Source organism: Barbus barbus (genome assembly GCF_936440315.1).
Source record: "Barbus barbus genome assembly, chromosome: 48".
NCBI lineage: Eukaryota > Metazoa > Chordata > Actinopteri > Cypriniformes > Cyprinidae > Barbus > Barbus barbus.
In genome coordinates this window covers 14,754,832-14,766,433 of record NC_136726.1, presented here as the reverse complement: position 1 = coordinate 14,766,433, position 11,602 = coordinate 14,754,832, and the positions used below count along the sequence as shown (strand labels likewise).

At 36.7% G+C, this 11,602-nt stretch overlaps 2 protein-coding genes across 8 annotated transcripts in view; one reads left to right on the top strand and one right to left on the bottom strand.

Annotated features, from left to right (window-relative positions):
- Window positions 1–4,116: 4,116 nt before the first annotated feature.
- LOC306866644 (homeobox protein DBX1-B) lies at window positions 4,117–6,678 on the top strand (the record flags this gene model as incomplete). Its single annotated transcript, XM_079411911.1, has 4 exons — window positions 4,117–4,474; window positions 4,669–4,770; window positions 6,076–6,278; window positions 6,376–6,678. The coding sequence occupies 4 exons, from the start codon at window positions 4,117–4,119 to the stop codon at window positions 6,676–6,678; spliced, it is 966 nt and encodes a 321-aa protein (XP_079268037.1).
- A 707-nt stretch (window positions 6,679–7,385) lies between these two features.
- Window positions 7,386–11,602, bottom strand: part of LOC306866529 (neuron navigator 2-like) — a 45,668-nt gene continuing 41,451 nt past the window's right edge. For 6 of the 7 annotated variants that reach the window (XM_079411784.1, XM_079411782.1, XM_079411781.1 and 3 more), the window contains 6 exons: window positions 11,275–11,429; window positions 11,090–11,161; window positions 10,536–10,732; window positions 9,493–9,611; window positions 9,204–9,407; window positions 7,387–9,125 (listed from right to left, as the gene is read on the bottom strand). In XM_079411784.1, coding sequence (XP_079267910.1) covers window positions 9,006–9,125; window positions 9,204–9,407; window positions 9,493–9,611; window positions 10,536–10,732; window positions 11,090–11,161; window positions 11,275–11,429 — 867 coding nt within the window. In that variant the 3' untranslated portion in view covers window positions 7,387–9,005. Of the gene's footprint in view, window positions 9,126–9,203; window positions 9,408–9,492; window positions 9,612–10,535; window positions 10,733–11,089; window positions 11,162–11,274; window positions 11,430–11,602 lie in introns of all 7 variants that reach the window. The other variant, XM_079411785.1, reaches the window with a different exon arrangement.

Sequence of the window (11,602 nt, the reverse complement as noted above, 5' to 3'; positions counted from 1 at the left end):
GATGAAAATGTTAGTCTTAAATTAAGAAAATGAAAAAAAAAAAAAAAAAGTTTTAACATTTAAATTTAAACAGCCCGGTCTCATGAAAATGCGTATATAGCACGCCAAAATAAAAATGAAAACTCGTGGTATTGATACGAAAAAAATGATTTTGGCATATATATGACACGCGCGTGTTTGGCGTGCATATAATACGCAATTTTCGCGTGCATATTATATGAAATTTATTGGCGTGCATATGATACGCATCTACCCCACAACCCTAACCCTACCCATCGCATAGCATATACACGCCAAAGTCCAGTTTTGCATATCAATACCACGAGTTTTCGTTTTTATTTGGCGTAGCTACTATTTATATGCACATTCATGAGATCGGGTAGATTTAAAATAGGCCTACACATCATGTATTGAGCATATAAAGATTGATTGCTCAATTTACAATGGTTAATTATCAGGGGATATAATATATCACAAACCTACAAAAGCTAAATGTATTCATTAATTATTTGATGTGATCCTTATTTGCTGTTTAGTTTATTGCTATCACTTTTTGTTTTTGTCCATTTATAATATTTTTCCTGAACACATTAGTAGACTAGACGCCATAGTTATTTTTGGCGAATGAAAACAAGGCTATGAGGGGAAGCACGCCTTTTAGATAGTTTGTACTCTCTTATAATCTATAGATCAAGTATAATTTTCACAATTGTTTTCAAGAGTTTTTTCTGTCACCTCTTCACCTCTGTCACCTCAATCGTTTCTGATTTTTCAAAGACAATTTTTTTGTGTTTTGGCAACCTGAACGATCAAAAGTAACATTATAGCTAAAAGTTACTAAACGTGCGCCTCCTAACAGCCTCGTTTTCATTCGCAAAAAAATAGGCATATATATATATATATATATATATATATATATATATATATATATATATAGCCTATGTTTAGGTTAGGCTTATACAGTCTTCAAAGCCAAATTACAACCTAACTCTGGTCTTCAAGTTACCGGACTTGTGAATCTGCAGAGACGTGTTGCACTAAAGCTGTCTGAACAGAACAGGTGTTTTGTCTGACGCAACTCAGAGCGCTTTGTTCTGCAGACTTACGTTTGCTCCGGCGTTATGTTTAATGCAGAGTTAATATCAATTTAATGCTTGTCAATGCTTTTCTGTATTTCGGGTCTTGGTTAATCTCCTCAGTGTTCTGCCGTCCTCAGACAGAAACAGATGCTGGGTCTGTCTAAAAGAGGTTTGCACGAAGGGCAGCTTAAGGTGTTAAAACCAGACTCAAATGCAGTGTTAAAATGTTACTTAAAGATATTAATTCAATTAAAAAATCGAATCATAATTTGCATTGGGTTATTATAACTGTGAAAAAAAAGAAAGAAAAAGTGACAAAACATGCATTATGAGACTTTAGTGGCTTAATATTTTTCTGTTGCTAACTGTTCTACATGTCACATTTACAATTACATAATATTAATATAGCCTACCAACATATATATATTATATATTTGATATATAATATCAACATATATATATATTATATATTGATAAATATATATATATATAATATTGAACTATTATATATTTTTTAATCTTCCCCCATACATTATAAAGGAGTAGCTTACTCTCTATAAACAAAAACATGATTTTCAATAATATAAAAAAAACTCAGTTTTACTGCACTGTTTTTCGATTTCTGTTAAAATTAGCCTATAAGTTTTTAAAGTGCTTTAATCATTGCATTGCCATTTCACTTAAGTTGCTTATAGAGACCAAAACTGCAGAATGCGTATAACAAAATGAAGCCAAATTATTTTCGATCTATGCCGTTGAGCTCACCAAGGAGAATGACCTCAGCACAACCTGTAATGCAAAAGCGCGGGCGTCAATGTGTGTCCGGAGGAGGGAAGGCACATTTATGTGGATATAATATCTTAGAAATGTGTCTTTAATGGGTTTAATTCAGCGCCCGACCAGCTGCACTCTCTCTATTTGGTAAAGAGAAAACAATCGTGCCATGGCTTGGAAAGCAAGCAGAAATTAGTTTCGGTCACCGAGGCTAAACTATATTTCCTGCAAACCATCTGCTTGATAGGTACAATAGAGGGATTTTCAAGTGCAAGGGAAAGAATAAAGTGCTTTGAACGTGCAGAAGTCCTCTTGGGTTTTCTGAAGGTGATGAGGTGTCTTAATACGACTGACCCGGGCGGTGCTAAAAACAACTGATGCAAATCTAACGGTCGTATTATTGGGTAAAAATTTGAATAATTACATGCTAATCACTTATGGGTCTGTTATTGGCGTGTTGATAGATTTTAATAGCCTACTTGTTTAAGCTGTAGCAAAAGCTGTCAACAAAAATTTGGCATTCAGTGAAGAAATTATCACTAATGTGATTCAAGATAGATTGATTGATTAATAGATTGATTATAAAGCTATATATTTTAAGTTCTGGTTATGTTGGCCAAAGTAAAAAAGCTAGGGATAGCTACTGGGCCGTAATGAGGGTATTACAGCTGTCCCAGTATTACTTGCGCGATGCCACAGCGATGCCCCCAACAAGGATTTCTCTGCTTTTACTAAGATGGTTGCTATGACTTCTTAAGACTAAGACGGCTGTCGAGCTGATCCCGTTTTAAAAAGTTCTGAAATATTGTCTAAAGAGCCAGTATCACGATCCATTTGTGCGAAAGAGCAGCGCCTGGCGCATAATTTCATGGAGATTTCCTCGCCGTGTCATCGCTCAGGGCTCACGCGGACTATGTCTTCCCCTCGTCTTTTTCCTGTCCAAATCAAAGCGCACGAGTTGACTCCGCGGAGATAAATGTGAAGGTAGCTGCAAGAAAATGAATGGATAGTGGGACAAATCCTGACAGAGCAGCGGTCAAACGCCATTAGTCACAGGTCTTAGCCCACAGGCTTAGGGATTCACCTCTTTTGGTGCATCTGACAGAGGAGAGCGTCTGTCCCAATAAAAGCCTCCAAGGAGAAATCCTTTTGTTCGCGCTTTTTCTCGTTTTATAATATGTTTTATCAGTATAGGCGTTGGCCAGTTTCCCCCTGCGGTTTAGCAGCAAAACTTGAAAGGTTGTGCTTTGCCATAGCACATTAAACCTTATCCACGTGTGGCGCAGCATGTTCTCTGAACCAGCTCCTCAAACAATGAAATTCCTCTTTTTTACTCTCTGTAACTCAATGGAAGAAAATGTGTGACCTATGAGCAGAAAAGTACTAAATTGTATTTAGTAGTATTTTCTTGTATAAAGTAGTCCAATATTCTTTGTTTTATTTACAATTTCGAAAAATCATTGTACATTGTTGCTATCCTGCGTTAGCATTTTTATTTATTTGCTTTACAAACACTGGACAGTATAGCTGCAAAATAGGCTACACCGTAAAATGTCTTCATCTGTAACCTTTTTGTCATTACTACGCGATTTTTTTCAATGATAATTGAAATTAAAGTGGTTGAATAACGTTAGCAATTAACTTAAGTTGTAACCCAGCACTATTTTACTTCTAAGTTTGCAGTTAAAATTATTAATTTTTCATTAGCCTATATTGGTTATTTTTAGATCTTGGTTTTCCTTTAATTTATATGTTTCAAGGTGTAATGCCTACAATATATATATATATATATATATATGATATCATAGTCATGCCGTTACAAATAGGACTACAATAAAAACACTTTCTGCTTTGCATACGAAACGCAATGATATATATATATACACACACACACACACACATATACTATGTTGATTAACTATTGACTCCAATGTTATTTATTTAATTTAATTTTTTTCGTAAAAGGCCGTTGTCTGCGCTTTGCTTGTGGTGTCTAATCCAATCCGAATTTCTTCTGTCCAATCAGGACGCGCCGTCTCTAGAGTAAACGGAACTCACGTGGAGAATTTGGTTGAACTTCATTGTTAGAGCTGTCACCCATGAAAAGGCTTCTCCAGCGGTCCACTATAAAACCCCTGGAAAAGAGAGGGACGGGCAAGAGCTCCTTCATTCTGCCCTCTTGGACTCTAATCTACGCAAGCCTCTGCAGTGAGAGAGCAGCACGTGAATTCCTCGCAGTCATTTTCAACAAAAAATCGGTGCAATGATGTTGCCAAGTGTTATTGCGCCACCTGCTATGTATCCAAACTTTCTGCGGCCCTCGGCGGCTCTTTCCTTACCTCCCACTTTACAGTCGGCGTTCACCACGCACTCGAGTTTCCTGGTGGAGGACCTGTTGCGGATCAGCAGACCTGCCACCTTCATGCACAGGAGCATCCCGTCTCCAAGCGCATCTCCTCCGGCCACAGGAGCCACAACTCTGAACAACTCCTCCGCAGTCCACGTCGCCATGTCTACATCTTTGCCAAAAAGATCAAGCCCTCCACAAACATCAATTTCAAACGATCCAAATTACTTGAAGTTTGGAGTGAATGCGATTCTAGCGTCAACAACACGAAACAGTAGGTTTCTCTTTTGTTTATAAACTAGCAACTTTATACTGTTGATAACGCATCAAAAAGTGTAACTGTCTTGAATGTTTTGTTTAAAATACGCTCATTAAGAACTTAGCGACATTTATGTTATAAACGCATTTTATGTTACATTCAACTTGTACATTTCATTTAATTAAAGTCCGCTTTATTTTGTGTCATAGCTTCACCACCACCTTCAGTGCAAGTGTTGAATGCGAAAACATTTCCGTTCCCATGTTTTGACGGCTCATTCCACCCATTCATCAGAGCATCATATTTCCCAGGTGGGTTCCTAAAAAACGCTGTGTCATTTCTTAATTCGCTCAAACTGATGGACTTTCAGAATCTGCTTCCAATGCTGGAATTTGTAGGACATTGTGGAATCAGTCTCGCTAATTTGATGCCCTATTTAGCAAACCCAGTGACTGCTGACATTTTGCACCGCTTCCCCTAATCCACAAATTAGCCGGAATTGTCATGGTCCCAATTTGAGGCGGGTCCGCTCTCACAAGCAAACTGTTGGCGTCTCTTCATCGCTGCCTTTTCCCACCGAGCCAGTGTACTTAGTTACTGATTGGCAACAATGCTTTCAGCACCATGACCAATTGGTCAGCTCCCTCTGGGCAGCCACACACAGACCCGTCGTTGACTTAAGCATGCTGCTGATAGGCATTTACCAGTCATGGACTAATTCCCCTATTAGCTTCTATTCAGTGTTTCAATATTCTCACAAGACCACATAGAGTGTGGGGAGTCTTCACGGGACGTCCAAGCAAAAGTTTTGGTCTCATGTAGCAGCATGAAAATTGCTTAACATGGTGTAGTAGTCTTAATTAGGCTACTGGTGTTCACTAGTAGCAATATAAATGGCTTATAAAAGTTTCTTAAAATATACTCTATATGTAATGATTACGAAAACTATATTTGTATATTGGTTAAAGCTAAGTATACCTCAGATAAAACCAATAAAAGTGGGTCTATTTTGCGTTAAGCTTCATGTCCATCAATCCAATGAATGCGGGCTACAAATAGCCTTGTGGATCGTGCACTCATTCAGACCGACGATAATAGACTGATTCTTTTCACCGCGGTGTGAATACGTCAACAAAACAACTTGAGCAGTATGAATGGCTTTTCGTGTCCATTTAATGAAAATATTTGGGGGCAAACATAGTCCCCCGCCATCAGTATTCTCAAAATGTCCCTGGCATGCCGTTGTGTTTAGTTTTTAAGTGTAAATCTCTTTTGTGGCCGTAATATATGGCTTTAGTGGCCTGTCCTAAGCCTTTTTCAGTCAGTTCATTACTACACAATTACCGTCCACGCTTCATTAGCACCTCTATCTTTCACTGGAGCGCTCTGAATGACTGCTCGCCCTTGTTACCATACCAATGCTTTTGGGAACCAAGCAATGTGCTAATTAGCTTCCTCGTTCCGTAGCACTCAAATGGTTCGGTTTTAAAAAAACATTAAAGCCCAACTTTCGTTCCAAGCCCAAAGACTACTTCCTGTTCTTAGAAAAGACTCGTATTAGCTTATTTTGAGAGAAACGCTGATTTTAAAAGAGTTTGTTTGGTTGTTTCTGATAGCATCGTCTTCAGCAGTGCCTATTCCCGGAACTTTCGCATGGCCCCTCACTGCTCGAGGGAAGCCGAGGAGAGGAATGCTTCGACGGGCCGTCTTCTCTGACGTGCAGCGAAAAGCGCTGGAGAAGATGTTTCAGAAACAGAAGTACATCAGCAAACCAGACAGAAAGAAACTGGCGACGAAACTTGGCCTTAAAGACTCTCAGGTAAACTGATGTTGTCCACAAACATTTTTGTATCGTACCTTTGTGGGTGTCTGAGGTAAATTGATGTGCTCATACCTTGCGAACTCTTTCTCATCAGGTTAAAATTTGGTTCCAAAACCGAAGAATGAAATGGCGCAATTCCAAAGAAAGAGAGCTTCTGTCGTCAGGAGGTTGCAGGGAACAAACATTACCGACGAAAATGAACCCCAATCCTGACCTGAGCGACGTTGGGGAAAAGTTTGAAACTGACCCGTCTCTGAGAGAAAGCCCGCGCGCGCCTTTCTGCCTTCCGCGCGGGGATCACGAGCTCAACGTAGATTTACATTTCACTTCGCATTCCATCTCCAGCAAGCACTCAGACTTCTCAGAATCAGAGGACGAGGAAATAACCGTCTCATAATCATTAAGCAGACTGTGTCATTTTCATTGACTTATGTTTATGCACAAAACTGGAGGAAAACTTTCAGAAAAGTGGTCTTGTTTGACACGGTAGTTGTGTGAACTTTGAAACCTTTCAGTTTAAGATAGAACGTCGTGACCGCTGCGTTTTTGGCAGCTTGTATGGTGTTTTGTATGAATATTTTGTATGAAATTTTTATACCAAGATTATTGTAATCTTTCTTGATGATTTGGGATACTTTGTCTATAATCGTAAATACGTAGATGGCACATTTCTAACTTAAAAGTCTTATATTATTTTGTATACTGATGTTTTTTGTTTTGTAAAAAATGTATATAGGCTACATGTGAAAAAATATTATTACAAATTAAAAATCCAAAGCAAAATACCTTTTTTTTCGTTTTTGTCTGCCTTGAAATTAACATTTTATTCAGTCAGATACAACAGTTGTATTTTGACCAAATTGAAATGATACAAAATTTTCTTCACCTAAAAGCAATATTTGTATCCATTTCGACAAACTAAAGTAAAAAAAATGATCAGATTTATTAATTATTATTATATCATAATATTAATATTATATAATATTATCAGATCTGCCAATAAGATCAATGAAACAATGCCACTACTCGCTCACTCCTTCCTCAGCTACTGAAAAACACAAATTTTGACAATTTGCCACTGAATAACTGACAGAGACTCATAGTTGGAGAGGAAAATAATCACATTTATTCCGAAAGGGTCACATGCAATCACTAAATTGACACTGAAAATATCATTAAACATTAAAAACAACTTTACATAAAACAATTCCTCTTAAAGACTACACAAACAAATTAAACATGAGGCAAATATTTACAATATATTACAACTGAAAATATACACAAACTCAATTAAAATTCAGTCTGGTTTTCTAAAAATATCAGCAATTTATGGGAAAGTATTAAGTACTACTTGCCTTTGTTTTTATTAATTATAAACTCATCTCATTGTTTTCCACACAAAAGTTTTCATGTGTTGAAGAAAAAATCTTGGCCGTACTTTTTAAAGCACAGCTAATTATTTGGTGAGATCTAACAGAAACAACAACAACAACAACAAAAACAAAAAAGAAATACTGCATAACGTCTTCTATTAAAACATGTTCTAGAAAATTATTTTAAAAGAAACCTTTGAAAAGGGTCTTTTTCTAATTAAACAATGCAATCTTTCAAATAAAACATCTCTCGGTAATCTATTTGGATTTCATGCCACATTAGCAAGACACACAAACCCCCAATATTCAGACTAAAGCACATCACACAGTTCCTTGTGCCAAATCATTTTGAATGTATAACTACCCCAAGATCTTCAGACCTAATGATTCACATAATTTCATCCCATTCTTTCTCCCCTTAACAAGTGTTTTTAGATAAACATACTCTCAAACTGAACAAAGCAGACTCATTTTCTGCAGCAGTCCTTGTAGAATTATAAGAATCGATAAAAGTGTAGTACGTTTTGGTTTCAAGTCTTCCTGATATCAACAGTATTGCAATAATGCCACTATATTGTCCATAATGGTTTTTATTAATTGAGATTGTTTGGTAAAACCTTTTCTGTTATTGACTAAAATTTTACCAGAGATTCTGTTGTGATGAAGTTAAATATTATTTGAATGTAACAATATTGCATAGAGAATATTGTACTAGATAAAGAGGCACAAACTATGCTCCTGGCACAAAATTAGGTTTAATATTATCAATACTTTTCCAAACAGCTCTTTATGTTATGCAAGTGTTACCAAAAACTTTTTTGTTGGTGAAAAGCAACCACAAAACAGTTCATATTTAACTACATATCTCTGTTAGGTCCCACAGATGCACCATTGGAAGTCTATAATGTCCTTGTATAGCTTGCATTTGTATAAAGTTACAGATCTTTAAGAGATAAGCTAGCCTGTCTCAACAAGTCTTGTAAGGCATTATTATAAAATTCAGCACCAAAGTTGTTCACTAGAACATAAAAATCACCCAAAATTAGATACTATTTAGAAAGTTGAATATATGACTGAAAATAAACATGGATTGGCAACAGCCTTGGAGTTGCTACATCTCAACTAGGATTATCTCCTTATTGAAAACATTTATACCGCCATCAAGTGTCCATTTCAGGAAATGACGATCTTTGATGAATATTAAAATTTTGAACATGTGTTTTCTTGCATTTCAGGTGATGATTAGGTTGTGATGTGACTTACTGAGCAATAATGATTTTTCAGGGTTTCCAGCACCCTGTTTTACAGGTTACCAGAACCTTGTAGATTCATATAGACGATGAATCTGACTTTAAAAAGTCTCAGAAGAGTCCAGCGTGTCATCTTGGTGACTGTTGCTGGTGGAATCACTGTCGTAGCTCTCTGTCCCTGCGCAGTGAGCCGTCTCCTTCAACCTCATTAACATATTCATCTGTGGTAATAAGAACAGGATATTGCATGGTAAATCTTCATAAGTGAGAACTATGTAGATACAATTTATATAACTTACCAGTGGGTCTTCCTCTGATTTTCCCTGAGCAGGCTGTTTGCCTGGACTGCCCTCCTGAGATATATTGTACCCGTCGAAACCTACGTCCTCTGGCCGAAGTCGCAGCAGGGAATGCCACTCGTGTTGCTGTGGACTTGCCGCCCAAGGGAAGCTCTCCATCACCCACTTTGCCGGGTCCTCCCATGCTGCCTTACGCCCATACATCTGCAGAACAAACAGAGAATTATTTGTTTGTTTGCTTTAGCATCCCAATGTAGTAATGATGGACATATGATGGAAGGCACCTTACCTGCAGCCCTTCTCTGACAGCCTCCAGCATGTAGGGGATGATGGAGTAGTTCCACAGATCGGTGAACCACACTCTCGAGCCTTCAACATCCATTGGGCAGGACAAAAAGAGTCGAGGTCCTATGGTGGACAAAAGATATTTTACATGAATTAGGGCTGTCAAATTTTTTCGAATTTCTAATATTCGATATTTTCTAATATTTTTATTTAAAATAAAAATCCACATTCGAATGCAAAAACGCTGCATTCTAATTTTAGATGTGCATCAGGCACACAAGATGCGATGACGATGTAGGTGTCGTTGCATCTTCAATGTTTTTTTTAGCCTATCCAGTTGAACCCACTGGATGCGGCGCTGCTCATTCAAAATATTGCGGAAAAAGAGAACATCAATGCAGAGATGATGTTGTTTACCTCACACTGGAACCAAGCCGTTCACACAGAACGCATATTATCGCATTTTCTATAGGGACATCTATCACCGGCATGTTTAGAAAGCCATGTAAAATTAATGTAAGTTCAACGTAAAAAAAAACATGTCTCGAGACTTTATGGTGGTTTTTCTGCATCCCACTGCATATCATGTTTTTAAATGAAAAAAGTAGGCTACTCTTTGTGATTGGTAGTATTAAACTATACTATTAAACTATATGCTTGTTGTTTCTAATTGTTGCAATGTAATTAATTATATATGGTTTATAAACATTATTTTAAACATTATGCACTTTTTTCAAAGATAGTCTTGTTTTTTATTGTATGAGTATGGTAATATTTTGCTCGATGCGCCCTCTTGTGGCCTCAGGAGAGAAGCCAAAAGCTTTTATCCCCCTAACAGAAATTATGCCTTTTAAATTTGAATATAATTCTAATATTGATAATATTTTAGTACAAAATTCATATTTAGTTTTTCCAGCCAATTTCACAGCCCTAACATGAATCAATATATTAAACCAGTTTCATACTTAAGAAAAGAGTGATTAATATTAGAAAGATTTGAAAAATTCTAAGGTAGGCATATGGGTGATTGTGATTTTCCACACTCACCAATTGTGACATCAGAAGAGCTATGTGTTTCCAGGAAGCGGTTGAGATGATGCCAAACACACGGGATCCACTCAATAATCTTAACTAGCTCGCCGTTCCTCACACGACTGCTGATCTCGGTTTCTAGAAGCTTCCGTCGCAGGAACCGACCCAGAAAACCTTTCAGTGGCTCCATATGATTGGAACACAAAACCCATCTGAAATAAGAGACCAAGTACAAGACTGGATCCACTTTTACCCATTGAGCAAAATAAACGTTGAGAAATGCTTGCAGGACATCTTGTGGAGAGTTGAGGTATAGCAATAGGCAATAGACTAACCCCAATTATACGTATATGCTATATAATACATAGGCCTACAAAAATAAAATTTTATAAATTATATATATATTTTTTTATTTAAACCTGCATTTTATATCTATATATATATATATATATATATATATATATATATATATATATATATAATTGATGTATTAAATAAAGAAAAAAGTAAACAGTAATATTAAAAATATTACAAAATAGTAGTAAATTAAAATCTGAATGAGATGATACCTGAAATTATGATGAAGCTGCAGATTTGGAGTGGGTGATGGGGTTTGATTCATGGTTCCAATAATGTAAGGACTGTGAGAAAATAATATAATTAAATATACATGAAATCTATCATGAAACACGAAAAAATAAATAAATAAATTTTCACAGTTAAAATCATTGGCACGATCTGTTGTGATGCTCACCACTGGTGGTTCTTGCAGTTGAGCAGGCCATTGAAAATCTCGGCTAGTGAGGTGACATGGTGAAGGTTATCTAGTATAAGCACCACAGGTATGTCAACAGCATGTACACTGGTTTTACATTGGTCTGCCAGGTTGGACAAGTACTGCTTCAGCTCCTGTATAAAAGACACTGAGCATTATTACCAGAACCTTCAAATTTGCAACATGCTGAAAGAAAAACCTTGGAGTTTTAGCATCTATTAAATTGTTTGAATAAATCAGCCACCTACAATTTCTCACTGTTTACAAAGAAAATTATTAAGTGAATAGGATATAAACCTGTCATTAA